Source organism: Micromys minutus, assembly GCF_963924665.1.
Source record: "Micromys minutus genome assembly, chromosome: 16".
Classification (NCBI taxonomy): domain Eukaryota; kingdom Metazoa; phylum Chordata; class Mammalia; order Rodentia; family Muridae; genus Micromys; species Micromys minutus.
This window is the reverse complement of record NC_137985.1, coordinates 53801772-53824762: the sequence shown is the minus strand read 5'-3', so window position 1 is coordinate 53824762 and position 22991 is coordinate 53801772. Positions and strand designations below refer to the sequence as shown.

Sequence of the window (22991 nt, the reverse complement as noted above, 5' to 3'; positions counted from 1 at the left end):
GTCTCAGAGAATCTGATCTTAAACCAAAGGTTTCAAAAGATAGAGCAGTAGTTTCCTGTCTGTTTACATTCTTAAAGAAATCCTTGTAAATTTGATTAAAGTTAAAAAAAACCAAACAAACAAATAAATTACACAAGTCAATGAGATAAAGTTTGCCAGCCCACACTAATGAAACCCTAGTTGTCATTTTTAACCTTTTTAAAAAAAAGATTCATTTACTTAATGTATATTAATGAGTACACTGTCATGGTCTTCAGACACACCAGAAGAGGGCATCAGATCCCATTACAGATGGTTGTGAGCCACCATGTAGTTGCTGGGAATTGAACTCACGACCTCTGGAAGTGTTCTTAACTGCTGAGTCATCTCTCCAGCACCCATTTTTAATCTTTTTTTTTTAAAAAAATATTTTCAAAACATTTATTTGTGTGTGTGTGTGTGTGTGTGCGCGCGCACACACACACACGCGTGCATTTGTGCGTGTGCCACACCATATGTGGAAGCCTGAGGACAAGAAGGACTCACTTCTCACTGTGTAAATTGTGGGAATCATGTTTAAGGTCATCAGATGTGGTGACAAGTATCTACCTACTGAGCCATCTTTCGGGCCCTCATTTGTAGACAAGTCTAGGACTGTCGCCTTTAAGTAGGTTAAATTATGACTGGCAGCTTGGCTGCTCTACTTATTCTTTGAAAACAAAGAATCCATAGAGAAAAATGAAGAAGGGTTTTGGAGAAGAAAACATGGAGTTACTCTACCATCCAGGCCATTGAGCCTTAGCTTGAAATCACAGCACACAGTGAGCCAGCTCATGTGACAGCCAGGCAGATTAAATGTGTGCCAAGGCATCAAACCGACAGAGAGACATCTACTAAGTCTCAGAGTGGAGGGCGTGGCTAACAGTCATCAGTTCTAGTTAAAGAATCCAATGCATTGTTTACTGTTTTCTGTGACTTCAGATCTCTGCATCTCTGTCTCCATGTTGTGTCTGGGTTTCCTCAGAAACTCTGTTTTCGAGCCTGACCCCTGCAGTCCTCTCTGTTTGCCCAGGGTTCTGAGGCTGTCCATGTAAGATGCATGGGAAGTTGTCTGTGGACCTTTAGGCAGGTCTTTTGGTGGTATTTATATCCAGGGGCTGTCTCCTTACAAGTTTTTCTCAGCTCTGCCTACTTTTACCTTAGGTGAGATAGGAAAGGTAGACCAGCCTAGCATCTATACTTCTCTGGGTCAGACTAAACCTTTGGTAAAATACTTTTCCTCCAGAGCTGGCTTTCAATACTAACAAGTGGGGAAAGATCAGACCTAGGAGTATTTCAGTGGGCATGATAAATGTGAGCTTGTAATTTATGAGTCTCCTCCACCAGCCTCCAGCAGTCTGTCATTAGAGATTAAGGGCCCTCCCTGTGGCTGTAGGTGCTGTATCTATTCCTAGGCTCCTGAGCTCTCAGAGTCACTAGTATTAGAATCCTATGTCTGGCTTTTTCAAGGCAGCTCTTTGCCCGATGATTGCAGTCCTCTGGTGGATTCAGGAAGTAGTGTTTTGTTTGCTTTTTGCTTATTGTAAAGACAGAAATGACCACCTTCAATGTCTTTAACATGTTAGAGAAAAATTCAGGAGTCTTAAATTGCTCTTTAATGATAATTATACAAAAGTGGGCATCATAGTAAAATCAAGAACACATCAAAACGATCATCTATCATGATCAGGTAGGCTTCATCCCAGGACTCAGGGATGGTTCACTATATGGAAATCCATCAATGTAATATAATATATAAACAAGCTCAAAGGGAAAAAAAAACCCCAAATGATTCTCTCTTTAGATGCTGAGAAAGCATTTGACAAAATTCAACACCCCTTCATGTTAAAAGACTTGAAAAGATCAGGAATTCAAGGACCATACCTAAACATAGTAAAAGTAATATACAGCAAACCAGTAGCTAATATCAAACTAAATGGAGAGAAACTTGAAGCAATCCATTAAAATCAGAGACTAGACAAGGCTGCCCACTCTCTCCCTACCTATTCAGCATAGTACTTTAAGTCCTAGCCAGAGCAATTAGACAAAAAAAGGAGGTCAAGGGGATACAAATTGGAAAGGAAGAAGTCAAAATATCACTATTTGCAGATGATATGATAGTATACTTAAGTGACCCCAAGAATTCCACCAGAGAACTCCTAAACTGGTTTAAAACTTCAGTAAAGTGGCTGGATATAAAACTAACAAAAACAAGTCAGAAGCCTTCCTCTATTGAAACGATAAACATGCTGAGAAAAAAATTAGGGAAACAACACCCTTCACAATAGTTAAAAACAATATAAAACACCCTGGTGTGACTCTAATCAAGCAAGTGAAAGATCTGTATAATAAGAACTTAAAGTCTCTGAAGAAAGAAATCGAAGAAGATCTCAGAAGATAGAAAGATCTCCCATGCTCATGGATTGGCAGGACTAATATAGTAAAAATGGCCATCTTGCCAAAAGCAATCTACAGATCCAGTGTAATCCCCATCAAAATTCCAACTCAATTCTTCATAGAGTTAGAAAGAGCAATTTGAAAATTCATTTGGAATAACAAAAAACCCCAGTATAGCAAAAATTATTCTCAACAATAAAACAACTTCTGGGGGAATCACAGTCATCAACTTCAAGCTGTATTACAGAGCAATTGTGATAAAAACTGCATGGCATTGGTACAGAGACAGGCAGGTAGATCAATGGGATAGAATTGAAAACCCAGAAATGAACCCACCCACCTATGGTTACTTCATCTCTGACAAAGGAGCTAAAAACATTCAGTGGGAAAAGGACAGCCTCTTCAAAAAATGGTGTTGGTTCAGCTGGCAGTCAACATGCAGAAAGAATGCAAATGGACCCATTCTTATTTCCTGGTACAAAGCTCAAATTCAAGTGGACCAAGGACCTCCACATAAAACCAGGTACACTGAAACTAATAGAAGAGAAAATGGGAAGAGCCTAGAATACTTAGGCACCAGGGAAATTTTTCTGAAGAGAACACCAATGGCTTTTGCACTAAGATCTAGAACCGACAAATGGGACCTCATAAAATTGCAAAGCTTCTGTAAGGCAAAGGACATTGTCAGTAAGAAAAAATGACAACCAATAGATTGGGAAAAAGATCTTTTTCAATCCTACATCCAATAGAGAGTAATATCCAATATATACAAATAACTCAAGAAGGTGGACTCCAGAGAATCAAATAACCCTATTTAAAAATGGGGGACAGACCTAAACAAAGAATTCTCAACTGAAGAATATTGAATGGCTGAGAAGCACCTAAAGATGAGTTCAACATCCTTAGTCCTCATGGAAATGCAAATCAAAAAACAAACAAACATACATACAAAAAAACCCTGAGATTCCACCTCACACCAGTCAGAATGGCTAAGGTCAAAAACTCAGGTGACAACAGATGCTGGTGAGGATGTGGAGAAAGAGGAACACTCCTCCATTGTTGGTGGGATTGCAAGCTGGTACAACCACTCTGGAAGTCAGTCTGGTGGTTCCTCAGAAAATTGGACATAGTACTATCTAAGGACCCTGCTATACCACTCATGAGCATATACCCAAAAGTTGCTCCAACATATAACAAGGTCACATGCTCCACTATGTTCATAGCAACCTTATTTATAATAGCCAGAAGCTGGAAACAACCCAGATGTCTTCAACAGAGAAATGGATACAGAAAATGTGGTACATTTACACAACGGAGTACTGCTCAGCTATTAAAAACTCTGACTTCATGAAATTCTTAGGCAAATGGATGGAATTAGAAAATATCATCCTGAGTGAGGTAACCCAGTCACAAAAGAACACACATGGTATGTACTCACTGATAAGAGGATATTAGCCCTAAATAAAATCCACAGACCACATGAAGCTCAAGAAGTTGGAAGACCAAGAGTGGATACTTCAGTCCTCCTTAGAAGTGGGAAACAAAATATTCACAGGAGGAAATACAGAGACAAAGCATGGAGCAGAGACAAAAGGAAAGGTTATCCAGAGACAGCCCCACCCATGGTGGATCCATTCCATATATAGCCACCATACCCAGACAATATTGTGGACAATAAGAGGTGCACGCTGACAGGTGCCTGCTATAGCTGTCTCCTGAGAGGTTCTACAAGAGCCTGCGAAATGAAGCGTCAGGTGCTCTCCATCAACCATTGACTGAAAATGGGACCCCCAACGGAGGAGTTAGAAAAAGGACTGAAGGAGCTGAGGGGTTTTTAATCCCACAGAAAGAACATCATCAACCAACCTGACCCCCTCAGAGCTCCCAGAGACTAAACCATCAACCAAAGAGTACACATGGAGGGACCCATGGCTCCAGCCACACATGTAGCAGAGGATGGCCTTATCAGCATCAAGGAGAGGAGAGGCCCTTAGCCCTGTGAAGACTCAATGCCCCAGTGTAGGGGAATGTCAGGTTGGGGAGATGGGAGGGAGTGGGTGAGTGGGTGGGGGAACACTCTCATAGAGGCAGGGGAAGGGGGAAGGGATAGGGGTTTCCAGAGGGGAAACCAGGAAAAGGGATTAACATTGGAAATGTAAGTAAAGAAAATATCCAATTAAAAAAAGAAAAACATACTTCCATTGGCAATCCTATCACTTGATTTGATTGAACAAAACACAGCACTGAGTGTTTTCTCCACGCTGTACTTTATGGCATAGCCATTGTGTGAGTGGAGCCACAGCAGGGTCTACATCAGATGCCAGAGCTCCCACGCAGTCAGTGTGACACCAGCAGCATATTCTCTTAGAAGACAGTCAAAGTAGCAAGCATGGTTTTGCATTATGATTTGAGAGGCCTTTGGAGGAAGCACAGGAGATTTTAACCCCTCTTCTGTTTACTTACTTAGGTCAATTCCAACTGTAGTTGACCAGAAATCCTTTATGTTCCCCATGGAGCTTGATAAACTTTGGAGACCTCAAAAACATCGCGGTGCATTTCCACTCAGCCTTACAAGAGCAAAGGTAGGAACCCACGAGCCAGGCAGTGGAGTAGCTGCCAAGTGCCTCAAGGGCCCTAGGAAGATGTTAGACCACAGCATGAGGTTTCTTTGGGGACAATGAAAATAACAGTGTTTTATAGTGTACAAATCTGTAAATGCACTAAACACTATGAAGTGTACACATTCTAAAAGGGAGCCTGCTGATATATAAATTATATCTCAAGAAAACTGCTATTTTCTAAGGTAGCATTTAATTTTTAGTATTTTTGATGGGGAGATGGGAAGGAAAGGGTTTACTCAGCTCACACACTTCCACATTGCTATTCTTCACCAAAGGTAGTCAAGACAGGAACTCAAACAGGAAAGGAACAGAAAGGCAGGAGCTGATGCAGAGCCATGGAGGAATAGTATTCACTGGTTTGCTCCACAAGGCCTGTTCAGCCTTCTTTATATAGAACCCAGGACCACCAGCCCAGAGATGGCACCACTCATAGTGGGTCTAGCCCTCCCCTACTGACCACTAATTGAGAAAATGCCATACAGACCTGCCTACAACCCAATTTTTAAAAAAACGACCAAATAAACTATAATAAAACAAACAAACAAACAAACAAACAAAAAAACCCAAACCCATCATATTGAACTAGGCAACCTTACACAGGGGGAAAAAAAGCCCCAAGATCAGGCACAAGAATCAGAGGCACACACATACTCAGGAATCCCGTAAAAATACTGAGCTAAAGCTATAATATATATACAAAGTTCCTGGTATAGACCCAGTTAAGCCCTGTGCTTGCTGCTTCAGTGTCTGTGCTTCAGTGTCTGTGAGAAACTGTTACTTTTTCTTAAAAGAGTAAATATTTACGTTGTATTTTAAATTAGATAATATGATGTGTGGTCTATTTTTATAATTTGATGTTAGTGTTTTGGATGTGTCTATAGCAAGAAGTAAAGTCAATCAAAGCCCGCTTTCTTTTTTCAGAGTTCAGAAGGAACATTCCCTACTGTTCTGCTGAGCATTTATCAATTTCCTGGGGACAGTCTCAGGGTCTTACATACAGAACCCCAGCATCTGTAGGTCAAGATTCTTTGACTTCTTTCTTTCTACTAGTTGTCTTCTGAGTAGGAATGGAGAAGGAAGACATTTTTGTTTTGTTTACTATCTTAGTGGAAATGCTTGGAGTTTCTCTCCATTTGACATGATGTTGACTTGTAAATTACATTTATTGTGTTGCAATATGTTGCCTGCATCTCTATTCTCTCCAGAACTTTTACCACAAAGGGATGGTGGATTTTCTTCAAGGCCTTTTCTACATCTAATGAGATGATTGTTTCTGCCCTTTCATCTATTTAGGTGGTGGGGTATGTTTATTGATTTATGTATGTTGAGCCATCCTGTATCTCTTGAATGAATCCAACTGGATCACGATGAATAATTATGTTGCTATGACTCTTTTTGATGTGTTATTGAATTAGGTTTACAAATATTTCATTGAGAATTTTTGCATTTGTGTTTACCAAAGTTTTGGCCTAAAATTTTCTTCCTTTTTCTTTTTTGTTTGGCTTTGGTATCAGGGTAATACTGGTTTGGTAGAAGAAATCTGGTGATGTTTCTTACTTTTCTGTTTTGCAAAATAGTTTGAAGAGTATTGGTTATTTGAAGAGTATTCTATGAATGTCTGGTAGAATTCTGCACTGAATTTATCTGGCCCTGGGTTTATTTTAATTGGGAGATTTTTAACTGCTGCTTCTATCTCATTGGATGTTATGAGTCTATTTAAATATATCTTTTCTTGTCTTAGGTAGTTTGTATATATCTAGAAATTTTCTGTTTCTTTGTATTTTTTAGTTTGGTGGAGTATAGATTTTTAAAGAGCTCACAAGGCCCCTGACTTTGCCTCCAGGGAGTGTTATTTTTTAGTTTAATTCCCGTTTCTTCTTTGTGTTACTCAGTCCACCTATACAAAAGAATATCACAAACTGACCCAAAAGAAGATTGTCTCTTACAGTTATGGATGCTACACGAAGCCCATTCAGTATGCTGGCAGACTGGGTATGTGGTGAGGGCCCATTTCCTAGTTTGGCACCAGTTCCATTCCTGAGGGTTCCACCCTTGTAATCTACTCACTTGCCTTGCCTTGTAAGAGCATCACAGCAAGCTAACTAGACAGGAACATGCAGTATATATTGGCTACCCCAAAGTAATCATAAGGAATCTTCCTTGGGTACCAGATTTTCATTATTTTGGATATACCAACATGTTCAAGACAATCCTAGAAGGAGGTATTGCCATCATCTTTGGTTTATTTGGAAAGAGACCAAGGTACACCTATTTTGTCCAAGAACATAGCCTATGCCTATCTGAGTTGTTATCGTGAACCTAGAAATGCAGGGCCACAACTCTGTGCTCATACCCACTGTGATATTCTTTTTTTAATGACAGCTGTATTGGCTCTGAATGTCTAAATCATAAAAGTTGCCGTTTTACACGGAGACACACAACCACCATGGGGAGGACCCTCTTTGTTAAGGCATAGCTGCAATGAGGAGGGAGCCCTTCCTATAAGTGCCTACACTGCCTTGCAGTTTTCCTTGCTCACACTTGCCACAGACGTAATTAGCTTGTGAAGTGCATGGCTTTTTTTCCCTTAAGGTTTTTAATTCTTTTAGATAATGAGCTCAGTGAGTATAGAGTCTATGCTAGTTTGCTCATTGCTGTCCCACACAAGGGCACTCACTCTCAGTAAATCCTGTTGAAGGAGTCTGCGAAAGCAGCACAGAGACTACCCACGGTGCGCCCATGCCCAGGTTAAGCATCCTTGTGGCTCCGGTGCATGCACAGGGCTGCCCACTCGTGCCTTGGTCATGGCACTTGCTACATTAGACCCCTTTAGACACTGTGGATGCACATTGGAATGAGGAAGATCTATCAGGTCTTTGTTGCCACATAACTAACAGTTGAGTCAGAAGAAACAAACCAACAGTAAGACAATATCAGACAAGATAAATCCCTGATGAAAGACACAGTCCACCAAGTAAGGGCGCTCTCCCTACTGTTCAATAGCTGCTACTTCTCTAGATTCTCATTTGTTTGTTTTGGTGTAGGCAATCTCAACCTTTGATTGCTAACTTTCACCTTTTAAAGTAGGCAAACCCCAGCTGCTTTTTAATAAATTTTCTCCCCAAATGGGTAGCTGTTTTTGGAATTCAATTTCTTGCCATAAAGCTTAGATGACTATTAGGAGTTGCTCAACTGTAATTAAAGATCACAACTAAGAATTGTTTCTTAAGCTTTTAAGAATATGAACATCTTTCGCTTTACACCGTAATTGACCGTTTGATATAAAAGAGTTTGTATTGGTCTTTCCCTCTTTGAAGGAGTGCTCTTGAAAAGGTATAGAAGCAGTGATGAATATTGTTGAGTAAAAGTGGAACCTGAAGTCTTGTTTGTGTCATCAGCATTTCATGTGGCTAAGACAGAATACGAGACAGAAGCACCGTAGAGAGGGAAGGAAGGGCCTTGTCTGTCTCACCCGCTGAAGGACAGCCCAGCTGAGGAAAGGCAGCTGGGGAAAGGCATGGCAGCCCAAGTCTGCATGGGAAGTGGGGAGCTGAGTGCTGCTCAGTTAGGTTTCCCCTTTGTCTTCAGTCTGTGATCCCGGCCCATAGGATGCCACCACCTCTGTCAGAGTAGCTCTTCCCCCTTTTGTTCTCAAGTATCTAGAAACACCCTCAATGACACAGGTGTGTTTCCAAGGTGATTCTAAGTTGACAGAGAAATGGACCATTATAACAGATACTGTGGATAAATCAAGTTTCCAGACTTGCTTATTAGAATACTCATTTCATTTTTCTCCAAATTTAGCAGCCATGCATAATCTACCAACAATGAATATTTACTACAATTATAATGACTGGAAACTGTAACACAAAGATGCTGAGGCAAAGCTAACTACCAAAATGCCTGGTGTGTGTGTTCCTCCCGATGTTGATTTAGTTGGCAACAATACATCCAGTATGTGTACATAAGCAGATAAGCAGGATTTGGATTGGGTATAGATTTTTCAATTTTAACTGGATGATGGTGATAATTTTGGGCAGGGTCTCACTATGTAAGACAGGCTAGTCTCTAACTCACTTTATGTTGGCTTTCCAGTGTTGGTATTTTAACTGAGTACCAGTCTCATCATGAGGCCCAGATGAAGCATTATATTTTGAATTGTTAAAAATAAAAGATGTTGAGCAGAGATCCAGGGACACAGACCTGGTGAGACGGCGCTCCGAGTAGCCGGGGAGCAAAGTGGTCTGTGCTGAGTGCTCAGAAAGTGTGCCTACTCCCAGCGTGGTTCAGGGGAGCAGGAACCCTGCCTTAGCGTGTCTGCTTCCACCCCGTACCTCATGCGTGCAGAACAGGCGCTCAGGCCATCTGCCACCAGGAACAGCAGAGATCCAGGGACACAGGCCAGGTACAAAGGAGAGACGAGAACCAATCACTGACAACAAGACCATGTATAATCACAGACAACAAGATGGCAAGAGGAAAGCGAAAGAACGTACCCCAGGGAAACCAAGAAAACCTGGCAACATCAGAACCCGGCTCTCCCATCACAGCAAACAGCAGAATGCCAAACACTCCAGAAAAAGAAGACTCAGACCCGAAATCCTACCCCAAGATAATGATAGAGATCCTTAAACAAGAATGGGAGGAAAAGCATAAAGAAATAGAAACTTTTAAAGAGGAAATAAGAAAAACACTCAAAGAACTCAAAGAACTAGAGGAAAACAGAACCAAAGAGATGAAGCAATGGAAGAAGAAATTTAAAATGGAAATGGAAACAATAAAAAAAAAAATACACTAAAAGAGACAACCCTAGAGGTAGGAAACCTAAAAAAGAAATCAGGAGTCACAGATGCAAGCATCTCCAACAGACTACAAGAGGGGGCCGAAGACAACATTGAAAACATAGACAAAACAGTCAGAGAAGATGCAAAAATCAAAAAGCTCCTAACCCAAAATGTCCAGGAGATCCAGGACACAATGAGAAGACCAAACCTAAGGATAATAGGAATAGAAGAGGGCAAAGAATATCAACTAAGAGGCACAGTAAATATCTTCAACAAAATCATGGTAGAAAACTTCCCTACCCTTAAGAATGAGATGACCATGAGCATAAAAGAAGCCTATAGAACTCCAAAGAGAGTGGGCCAGAAAAGTAATTCCTCCTGACACGTAATAGTCAAAATGCCAAGTCCCCAAAGCAAAGAAAGAATACTAAAAGCAGTAAGGGAAAAAGGACATGTAACATATAAAGGCAGATGAATCAGAATCACACCCGATTTCTCAACAGAAACTATGAAAGCTAGAAGATCTTGGACAGACATCATGCAAACCCTAAGAGAACACAAGTGTCAGCCCAAGCTGCTATACCCAGCAAGACTCTCAATCACCATAGATGGAGAGACCAAGATATTTCAAGAAAAAACTAATTTACATAACATCTGACCACAAACCCAGCACTACAACGAATTATAGGTGGAAAACCCAATACAAGGAGGGAAACTACATCCTAGTAAAAACAAGAATATTCCTAAGCAAGAAAACCAAAAGAAGAAAGACACACAGGCACAATTCTACCCCCAAAAGCAAAAATAGCAGGAAACAGCAACCACTATTCCTTAATATCTGTTAACATAAATGGACTTAATTCCCCAATAAAAAGATATAGGCTATCACACTAGATACATAAACAAAACCCAGCATTTTGCTGCATACAGGAAACTTACCTCAGAGACAAAGACAGACACTATCTCAGAGTAAAAGGTTGGGAAAAAAACCTTCCAAGCAAACGGCCCCAAGAAGCAAGCTGGAGTGGTAATTCTAATATCGAATAAATAAATAGATTTTCAACCAAAAGTTATCAAAAAAGATAAGGAAGGACACTTTTTACTCATTACAGGAAAAATTTGTCAGGAGGAACTCTCAATCTTTAACATATATGCTCCAAATACAAGAGCACCCATATTCATAAAAGAAACCCTACTAAAGCCCAAAAAATGCATTGCATCCCACACAATAATAGTGGGAGACCTCAAGACCCCACTCCCATCAATGGACAGATCATGGAAACAGAAACTGAACAAGGACACAGTAAAACTAGCAAAGGTTATGAACCAATTGGAATTAATAGATAGCTACAGAACATATCATCCTAAAACAAAAGAATACACCTTCTTCTCAGCACCTCACGGCACCTTCTCCAAAATTGACCATATAATCGGTCACAAAACAAGGCTCAATAGATATAAAAAGATTGAAATACTCCCATGCATCCTATCAGATCACCATGGTCTAAGGCTGGTCTTTAATAACAACAAAGACAACAAAAAGCTCATATACACATGGAAACTAAACAATGCTCTATTAAACGATAACAGGGTCAAAGAAGAAATAAATAAAGAAATTACAGATTTTCTACAATTTAATGAAAATGAAAACACAACATACCCAAACCTATGGGATGCAATGAAAGCAGTACTGAGAGGAAAACTCATAGCTCTGAGGGCTTCCAAAAAGAAACTGGAGAGAGCATACACTAGCAACTTGACAGAACAGTTGAAAGCTCTAGAACAGAAGGAAGCAGATACATCCAAGAGGAGTAGATGGCAAGAAATAATCAAACTCAGAGCAGAAATTGACCAAATAGAAACAAAAAGAACCATTCAAAGAATCAACAAAACCAAGAAGTGGTTCTTTGAGAAAATTAACAAGATTGATAAACCCTTAGCCAGACTAACTAGAGGGCAAAGAGAGAGTATCCAAATTAACAAAATCAGAAATGAAAGTGGAGACATAATAACTGAAACTGAGGAAATTAAAAAAATCATCAGATCCTACTACAAAAGCCTATACTCAACAAAGCTGGAAAATCTGGAGGAAATAGATGAATTCCTAGACAGACACCAGATACTAAAGTTAAACCAGGACCAGGTAAACCTTCTAAATAATCCCATAACACCTAAAGAAATAGAAGCAGTCATCAAAAGCCTCCCAACCAAAAAAAGCCCAGGTCCAGATGGGTTCAGTGCAGAATTTTATCAGACATTTATTGAGGACCTAATACCAATACTCTCCAAACTATTCCACAAAATAGGATCTGATGGAACACTACCTAACTCATTTCTCATTTTTTGAGGCCACAATAACCGTTGTTCCTAAACCACACAAAGACCCTACAATGAAAGAGAACTTCAGACCAATCTCACTTATGAACATTGATGCAAAAATACTCAACAAAATCCTTGCAAACCGAATCCAAGAACACATCAAAACAATCATTAACCATGATCAAGTAGGCTTCATCCCTGGGATGCAAGGATGGTTTAGTATACGGAAATCCATCAACATAATCCACCATATAAACAAACTTAAAGAAAAAAAAAACCACATGGTCATCTCACTAGATGCTGAGAAAACATTTGACAAAATTCAACACCCCTTCATGTTAAAAGTCTTAGAAAGAAGAGGAATCTAGGGCCCATACCTAAACATAATAAAAGCAATATACAATAAACCAACAGCCAACATCAAACTTAACGGTGGGAAACTTGAAGCAATCCCACTAAAATCAGGGACTCGACAAGGCTGCCCACTCTCCCCCTACCTATTCAACATAATACTGGAATTCCTGGCCAGAGCAATTAGACAGCAAAGGAAATTAAAAGGGATACAAATTGGAAAGGAAGAAGTGAAAACATCACTGTTTGCAGATGACATGATAGTGTACTTAAGTGACCCTAAAAATTCCACCAGAGAACTTCTACAGCTGATAAACAAGTTCAGTAAAGTGGCTGGATATAAAACTAACTCAAACAAATCAGTAGCCTTCCCCAACCCAAAGGACAAACATGTGGAGAAAGAAATTAGGGAAAAGATACCCTTCACAATAGTCACAAACAATATGAAATACCTTGGTGTGACTCTAACTAACCAAGTGAAGGGCCTGTATGACAAGAACTTCAAACCTCTAAAGAAGGAATTCGAGGAAGATTTTAGAAAATGAAAAGATCTCCCATGCTCATGGATTGGAAGGATCAACATTGTAAAAATGGGCGTCTTACCAAAAGTAATCTACAGATTCAATGTAATCCCCATCAAAATTTCAACCCAATTCTTCATAGAGTTGGAAAGAGCAATGTACAATTTTATCTGGAATAACAAAAGACCTAGAATAGCAAAATCCATCCTCAACAACAAAAAAACATCTGCAGGAATCACTATCCCTGACCTCAAGCTATATTACAAGGCAATTTGCTAAAAACTGCATGGTACTAGTACAGAGATAGGCACCTGGATCAATGGAATAGAATAGAAGATCCAGACATGAGCCCTCACATATATGGTCACTTGATTTTTGACCAAGGAGCTGTAAACATTCAATGGAAAAAGGACAGCCTCTTCAACAAATGGTGCTGGTCCAACTGGCACTTAGCATGCAGAAGAATGAAAATGGATCCTTTCTTATCTCCTTGTACAAAGCTCAAGTGCAAGTAGATCAAAGATCTCCACATTAAACCAGGTACACTGAAATTATTAGAAGAGAAAGTAGGGAAAACCTTAGAACACATAGGCATAAAAGAAAATTTCCTGAACAGAACACCAATGGCTCCTGCTATAAAGTCAAATATTGAAAAATGGGACTTAATGAGATTGCAAAGTTCCTGTAAGGCTAAGGACACTGTCAAGAAAACAAAACGGCAGCCAACAGAGTGGGAAAAGATCTTTACCAATCCCACACCAGATACAGGCCTAATATCCACAGTATACAAAGAACTCAAGAAACTAGACACCAGAGAATCAAACAACCCTATTAAAAAATGGGGTACAGAGCTAAACAAAAAGTTCTCAATTGAGGAATATCAAATGGCTGAGAAGCATCTAAGGAAGTGCTCAACATCATTAGCCATCAGGGAAATGCAAATCAAAACAACCCTGAGATTCCACCTCACACCAGTCAGAATGGCTAAGATCAAAAATTCAGATGACAGCAGATGCTGGCGAGGATATGGAGAAAGAGAAACACTTCTCCACTGTTGGTGGAGTTGTAAACTGGTACAACCACTCTGGAAATCAGTCAGGCGATTCCTCAGAAAGTTGGACATAGTACTACCTGAAGACCCAGTTATTCCACTTCTGGGCATATACCCCAGAGGCACTCCAACATACAACAAAGACACATGCACCACAATGTTCATAGCAGCCCTATTTATAACAGCCAGAAGCTAGAAAGAACCCAGATGTCCTTCAGTAGATGAATGGATACAAAATTTGTCCTATATTTACACAATGGAGTACTACTCAGCTATCAGAAACAATGACTTTATGAAATTCTTAAGAAAATGGATGCATCTAGAGAATATCATCCTGAGTGAGGTAACCCAGTCACAAAAGAACAGACATAATATGCAGTTACTGATAATGGGATACTAACCCCAGAAATCTCTGAACACCCCAGAAACAACTCACAGACTATATGAAGTTTAAGAAAAAAAAAAGAAAATGAAAAACCATTATGCTTAATCTTTACACATCAAGAAAACTTTGACTATTTCCAGGTTACATCTTATTTTACATGTACTTTATGCTCATTGTAACTAGTAAGATCTTAATGCACACTATCAAGCCTTTAAAAAAACCAAGTACTGACAAAAATGTATTCATATACTTTTATGCAAAAATGCTTAAAATCTGTACATTTATCTTTGTTTTTAAAATGAAATTGTTCAATTAAAAAATAAAAAAATAAAAGATGTTCTTTGTTCACAGCTGTTATATGAAAGTATGATCACAGAATTGTTCTCAAAACATATGTAGTTACAAAACCAAGGAACTGGAAGATAAAGCAGTTTAACCCTCAACATGGCACATTAATGATTTTTCTTGTTGCATATCCAGAACAACAAAAGAATGTGACCTTGTAGTTTTCAGAGTTGAACTTGGTGGTTATTTTTTATAGATGTTTTTAGTCTCTGAACGGTTTCATATGCCCGTGCTCTCAGCTCCTTGGGAGAGACAGTTGAGCCAGAGTTTGAGACTACCGTGATCTTCATCAAGAGATTCCGACAAATCCAAAACTAACCAAAGAAAACCAAACAAAAACAGCAAGTGTGGTGCATGCCACATGTCTGTGTTGGGAGTTGGAGACAAGGGAATCAAGGATAGCGTAGGTTAGTACAGCAAGTTTGAGGTTAACCTGTGTTACATGAGACCTGCTTCAAAACAACTTCATTGCCATTCCTTATACATTTGTTTATGTTTCAATATAGAGATACTGGATTTTATCCATGATCTCTCAGTAACACAGGGTTATGTTTGATATTTATTATAGTCAGACCACTCTACCTCCTAAGTGCCAGGGTGCTCCTGTTTGAGATGCAGAGGGTTGTGTGACATCAGCTTCTTCATCAGATGTCTCTGGAGGCTCTTGTATGTGCTTAGCACTCTGCTGGGCACTGGTAATAATACAACCATGTACCTGTATATAATACCATGTGTTCTGTATATAATGTCAGTGGAGAAGACAAGTAGGGAGACAGTAATAAAATTCAGTGTAAGCACCGTGATGGGCAAGTATATAGAATTCTGTTGGGACGTTTGAAGAGCACCCAACTCAGATGTAAGAGGAATCAATTTCAAAGAAAGCTCCCTAGAGCTGAGATCTAGAGACCCAGCGGGAATGGCCAGAATGATATTGAGACACTGAAGGAAGGGTGAGTTCCTAGGCAGAGGCGCCTGAATTAATAAAAGACTGCATGGCAGGGCATGAGTAGAAAGAGAAGAAAGTATTTCAGTCTGATAAGCAGAGTGTGTGGAGAGCTAGAAGCTCGGCTCAGATCACAGTGTGCTCTTCTGAACTTGGTTCAAGAGTGAGTTCAGACATGGGAAAGTAAAGGCTTTTCAGCAGCCACGTGACAATAAGCCCCTCCTCCACTCAGATGTACACAACAAACATGCTGCTTCCCGGATGCTGCTGGTCATCTCCACCAGAGCACACAGCACAGGTGATTCCAGCTTCTTCTGTCCTCATGTCTGTGTGTCTGTCATGCCTTTCTTCCCTCACAGTCTAGTCAACCCCTAAACAGTGCAGGTCACGGCATAACATAATAATGCAAACAGTGTCCAAATGCCACCTTCTCTGCTTACATGTTATAGCTGTTAACCTTCATGCTTCCGCTTCATCTGTTTTTACCCAAGTGTTTTAAAAGTACAGACCTAATGACATTTCACCTCTTAATGCTTTTAGCACGAATTTTTAAAATGAGCTTTTCCCACTAGAAATTCCATTATCACACCTAGTAGTGTCAACAGTACTTGTGATTATAATACATCTCAGTTCATGCTCAGATTGCCCTAGTGAGTCCCCAGATGGCGTTCCCTACTCTTTATCAAGGCCAGGGTCTGGGGAAGTTTTCCTGTTGCATTTATTTCACTTCTAAAGAAGGAACACTTCAGTTTGTGGCTGTCACCTGTGTGTATACCATTTGGAACCCAGAGCAGGCTCTGAAAGGGGCACTGTGTGGTTTGCATCCTGGCCCCAACACTCACTAGTCACACTTCACAAGCCACTTGCTGCCTCTGTGGCCTCGATCCTTACATTCCCAACATGGGGACAGGACAACCTACATCTTGTGGGGCTGCAGCAAGGTTGAGTTGACAGGTGTGGTGTTCCCAGCCATGCCTGCACACAGGGGGCACTGAGCAGGTACAGAGGTTCATTTTAGTTTTTGTGATTCATCTCCACCTGAGGCACGAGTCACTCACCCCACATCTGACAAAGCGTTCTACTTGGGGAGGGCAGAGTAGGAGAAGAGAACAAAACTCAGACAGCCTGGAAAATAAATGCAGCACATTGTCCTTTTAAACTGTAGGCAGTGCTCTTAAATATAGGGTTTCAAAATTTGACAGTTGTGAAAGGTTTCTGAATAAAGACAAAATCCAGATTGAAAATTGAACACATATGCCTGGAAGGTGTTTCTCCCAGCCCCCAGCCTTCCACTCTGACTTGTTGCAGTAATTAACACTATCTGTACTCAAGAGTCAAATTAGACTATGTGCCACCTTGGGAGACTTACAGACACATGCTTTTACACATGAGCTTAACTGGTGTATATAGATTCTCTGAAGAGGTTTATAGTTACAGTGTAGCTAAATTGTAACTGGTGGGACATGAACCCTACTAGATTGAAGTTGTCTCAGAGCCTCAGCCATAGGCCTGTAAGCCACACCACTAATGACATTTCCATGAGAACAGTCAGTTAAGTGCATATTCTTATTTATATAATTTCTCCAGAGGTGTAAACTACTACCAAGACTTACATTTTACAATCACTTGCTTATTTTGTGTGGGGTCTGGGGAGCACATGTACTAGGGTGCATGTGTGGAGGAGTGCATGTACCAGAGAACTGTGGGATTCACACTTCATTTTCTTCTCCCACTGGGTTCATCCTGGAGACTGAACTCAGGTTCTTGACGCGGCGCCTTTGTGATTGTATAGTCTTGCCTGCCTGCTGCCTAGTTTCTATGGTAGGGTGTGCTGCTGCAGTTAACTAACATCTCAGAAGTGGTATTCCAACTCAAATGCTGTGTTAGCCTGCTTGCCAGGAGAGCTACTATTCTCTGGCTACTAACAATCAAGAAAAATAACAGTGAGGGCCATGGAGTTAGCAGCAGCCGTGTTCCATAAATACCGAACAGAAGTTGGGTTTGTTGGCTCTGAAAAACACTTACACTATTATCAGCCAAAGTTAAATTTTCTATGTAAACATAAACAGTACATAATGTTATTCAGTACTTAGGAAGCTCTGTGGGGGGGGGGGGAGAAGTTTAAGGCCGATTTGAGCAATATAATAAGGCTTTGTTAAAAAATAAAAAAATTGGGATTTTTTGGAGCTGGACAAGATGGCTCAGCAAGTTAGACCCCTAGCCTCCTAGCCTGATGACTTAAGAGTGCCTGAACCCACATTCTAAAACTGACTTTCTCAAAGTTCTCCTCCGACCTTCACCACATACCCCTGAAACGCCCAAACAGATACATGTAATTAAAAGTCCTTAAAGTTGCACAGACTGTCATCCTCACCATCACATCCTGTAAGCTAATAATTATCACTGTGGCAGGTTTTACGAACCCAAAGCTAAAGACTTATCTTTCTTCATACCACATGCTAGGCTCTGTCCTAGCTGTTTTGGGCTCAGTGCTGCTGTGCACTGTGGGATGTTGTGGGAACCCACATTCCTGAGACAGGCATTGGGCAGACAGTGGGGCAGGGCCCTTACAGCAGTGTGGAAACCCGCCCTGAACTGTGTCAGAACCAGGAAGCATATCACCTCAGAGCATCCCAGGCTGCTAGCAACTCTTACTGCTATGAGAACCCTCAACCTACTGACCTTGTGTGACTTCCCTCTCAACCCCACAGTCTGAAGCTGTTTTCTACCCAGTGTGCATCCCCACCCCCACTGCTGACAGGTCTTCTTCTGTGGCATGTGCATCTGTCATATCTGAGAGCATCCATACCTCAGCCTTCCCTGTGCTGCAGTGTGACAGTGGGACCCTCTTCAGTTCATCTGTGAAATGAAAGGGACAGTCACAGGTGCTACATCTCTGCCATTCTGACTTCTCTCTTGTTTGACAGAAACAAGCTTCACATTTGAAGCCATAGCAGTCACTTTGTTCACAGTGACAAGCATGGGGCAGGTCTCTGGGGACAGTGCAGCAGGAGAGGAAAGGAACCGGGTCCCTGATGGCTTCTCTGAGCAACTAAATAACTCTGGCATGTGACAAGGGACCCAGAAGACCCTCCCACCCTTAACATCAGATTCAGTGACTAAGCACTTGCTCTTGGAATCCTGGTGTGCCCTCCCATGATTATCCACCCTCCAACTGCTCTGTGGATACCGTGTGACTGGGTCACATCTCACAGTGATGTGGACTGCCCTGATTTCAATTTTTCTGTACCAAAATCACTTTCACACCTCCCACCTGTTCTCCAGCTCTCTGTCATCTTTCCTCATTACTGTCAGTCATTGAAAGGAAGGGAGTAGGTGACCCCCTCCTCCTCCCAGGCACAGTGGAAGAAGTGCTGCTTTGGCTGTGAGGACCAGCCTGCAGTGGTCCTTATCCTCTCAACTGGTTTCTCCGGCTGTAAAGATCAGCCTCCTCTGACTAGTTTATCCTCTTTCAGGAAACCCCAGATGTTTGCACAACTGATTGAGTTTCTCCACTCAGGTCTTAATGTATCATCTTCTTCTAAGAAGGGTTATCTTGGACCAACAAACCTAAAGAAACCTCCTATTGTTTTCCATCCCAGTGATGGCAAGAGACCTGGGGTCAGAGGCAAGTCAAATCCATCTCCCCACTGGCAGGGCTTTCTGCTTGGTGGTCGGTTGCCTAGTTACACCTTCAGTGACAGGTAGGTTGCTATTGTGTTCTTCCTCTTTTCATTTTGAGCACTGGTCATTTGGGTCCTTAGGTAGTACTATGTCCAATCTCTGGAACCACCAGAGAGGTATAAGCTTGCAATTCCACCAACAGTGGAGGCATGTTCCTCTTTCTCTATATTTTCTCCAGCATCTTCTGTCACCTAAGTTTTTGATCTAAGCCATTCTGACTGGTGTGAGGTGAAATCTCAAGATTGTTTTGATTTTTCATTTCCCTGATAACTAAGGATGTTGAGCATTTCTTTAGGTGCTTCTCAGCCATTTGGTATTCTTCAGCGGAGAATTCTTTGCTTAGCTCTGTTCCCCATTTTTTAATAGGGTTATTTGATTCTCTGAAGTCAAACTTCTTCAGTTGTTTGTATATATTGGACATTAGCCCTCTATTGGATATAGAACTGGTAAAGATCTTTTCCCAATCCATTGGTTGCCATTTTGTCCCATTGACAATGTCCTTTGCTTTACAGAAGCTTTGCAATTTCCATTTGTCAATTCTTGATCTTAGCACATAAGCCATTGGTGTTCTGTTCAGAAAAATATCCCCTGGCTCTTTTCCACTTTCTCTTCATTAGCTTGAGTGCACCTGGTTTTATGTGGAGGTTCTTGATCCACTTGGACTTGAGCTTTGCACAAGGAGATAAGAAAGGATCGATTTGCATGCTTCTACATGCCGACCACCAGTTGAACCAGCACCATTTGTTGAAAATGCTGTTTTTTCCCCACTGGATGATTTTGGCTCCTTTGTCAAAGATCAAGTGACATAGGTGTGTGGGTTCATTTCTGAGTGTTCAGTTCTGTTCCATTGATCTACCTGCCTGTCTCTGTACCAATACCATGCATTTTTTAAAATCACGATTGCTCTGCACTACAGCTGATGATTCTGGTGTAATATAGTGATTCTACCAGTTGTTTCATTGTGGAAAGTAGTTTTCGCTATTCTGTTTTTTTTTTTTTTTTTGTTTGTTTTGTTTTGGTTTTTTTTTTGGTTTTTTTTTTTTTTTTTTTTTTTTTTTTTTTTTTTTTGTTATTTCAAATGAATTTGCAAATTGCTCTTTCTAACTCTATGAAGAATTGAGTTGGAATTTTGATGGGGATTGCATTGAATTTGTAGATTGCTTTTGGCAAGATGGCCATTTTTACTATATTAATCCTGCCCATCCATGAGCATGGGAGATCTTTCCATCTTCTGAGATCTTCTTCAATTTGTTTCTTCAGAGACTTGAAGTTCTTGTTATACAGATCTTTCACTTGCTTGATTAGTGTTACACCAAGGTATTTTATACTATTTGTGGCTATTGTGAAGGGTGTCATTTCCATAATCTCTTTCTCAGACTGTTTATCCTTTGCATAGAGAAAAGCTACTGAACTGGTACAACCACTCTGGAGATCAGTCTGGCGGTTCCTCAGAAAATTGGACATAGTACCTGAGGACCCAGCTATACCACTCCTGGGCATATACCCAGAAGATGATCCACTATGTTCATAGCAACCTTATTTATAATAGCCAGAAGCTGGAAAGAACCCATATGTCCTTCAACAGAGGAATGGATACAGAAAATGTGGTACATTTACACAATGGAATATTGCTCAGTTATTTAAAACAATGACTTCATGAAATTCTTAGGCAAATAGATGGAACTAGAAGCTATCATCCTGAGTGAGGTAACCCAGTCACAAAAGAACACACATAGTATGCCCTCACTAATAAGTGGACATTAGCCTAAAAGCTCAGAATATCCAACATACAATTCACAGACCACATGAAGCTCAGGAAGAAGAAAGACCAAAGTGTGGATGCTTCAGTCCTTCTTCAAAGGGGGAACAAAATACTCAAAGGAGGAAATACAGAGACAGTGTGATGTAGAGACTGAAAGAAAGGCCATCCAGAGACTGCCCCACCTGGGAATCCATCCCATATACAGACCCCAAACTCAGAAACTACAGCGGATGCCAAGAAGTGCTTGCTGTCTAGAGCCTGACATAGCTGTCTCCTGAGAGGCTCTGCCAGAGCTTGACAAATACAAAGGTGGGTGCTCACAGCCAACCACTGGACTGAACATGGGATCCCCAATAGAGGAGTTAAGGAGCTGAAGGGGTTTGCAACCCATAGGAAGAACAACAATATCAACCAACCAGAGCCCCCAGAGCTCCCAGGGACCAAACCACCAACCAAAGAGTACACATGGAGAGACCCATGGCTCTAGCCACATATGTAACAGAGGATGGCATTGTCTGGCATCAATAGGAGGAAAAGCCTTGGTCCTGTGAAGTCTTGATGTCCCAGTGTTAGGGAATGCCAGGGTGGGGAAGTGGGAAGGAGTGGCTTGGTGGGTTGGGGAGCACCCTCAAAGAAGCAGGGGGACGGGCGATGGGATAGGGGGTTTCCAGAGGGGAAACAGGGAAAGGGGAGAACATTTGAAATGTAAATAAAGAAAATATCCAATAATCACGTGTTAGTTGGATGGGACAGTACCTACCTACTTGTTCTGGCACAAAATAATTGGAGTAGTGTTTGCTCTCATTATTTAGTTCTCAGAAAACAGGACAGACATATCCAGTAAGCAGTCTTACCAGAGTGTTTATCGTTGTGAACGTGAGGCTGGGGTCTGGCTATGTAAAAGCAGCACAGATTCACTGCTGCTGAGCCCATGGGGGGGTTTCTGCTTGTGCCTTCTCCCCTCGCAGAGAGGTAAGGAGGGAAGCCATTGGAAATAGGCTGTTAGGAGAAATGTTAATAAAATTAATATTTTAACTATACCCTAACTTTAAAGACTTACTAAGAAATTTTGTTTTTAATGGATACTAGTGTATAGTGAAAGGCACATAACTGTCACATGGCTTTACCGGTTACCATGACTTCTGCCACTCTTTACCTTCTTTGGTCCATCCCAACCACTTGTGGGCAAAGTCCATCCCTTTCCCTCTCAGCAGAGTCTCCCTTGGCTCAGGCTAGCCTTAAACTCACAGTTCAATAGAGGGTGACCTTGAACTTCTGATCCCCTACCTCCACTGGGAGAGCTGGGATTGTCACAGCTGTTTTTGGAGAGCTGGGATTGTCACAGCTGTTTTTGTAGTTTCTTCAGTCCCTTTTTAATGATCTGTGGTTCATCTGTATCTGCAGCTCCAATTAGCCTGGTCTGCCCTTTATAAACTCCCACATTCTACAGCTTTGATCTGGGCAGCCACTAATGTTACCGAATGTCCTGTTACAGGAGGGATTGTAGTGACTGTAGAACTCATTAGCAACTGTAAAGAGCTTTTCCTTAGACGTTTTTGGTGAGCACCAAATAGACTGTAAAGGAAAGTAGGCTAAATGCTTAGCTTATTTTATTTCCCAAATTTCAAGATAATTTGTTGATGTTTACATTAGGTATTTTGGAGGATGACTATTAAGAACTCATGTTTTTGAAATATATTTGAAGTATTTCAGTCCACTGCAGCTCCTCTCCCCCAGCCTTTTAGCCAGAAAGCTCTTCTGTCAGCTTCTCCCCTGAGCAGCACTTTATAATTTATGAGATACTCAACAT

General features: G+C 41.0%; 1 protein-coding gene across 1 annotated transcript in view; it reads left to right on the top strand.

The window, feature by feature from the left end:
* Positions 1-22991, top strand: part of IQCH (IQ motif containing H) — a gene marked incomplete at both ends in the record, with an annotated part of 170461 nt that overhangs the window by 10910 nt on the left and 136560 nt on the right. Inside the window, one exon of the mRNA XM_080930607.1 lies at positions 4883-4997. Coding sequence (XP_080786733.1) covers positions 4883-4997 — 115 coding nt within the window. The remainder of the gene's footprint in view (positions 1-4882; positions 4998-22991) is intronic.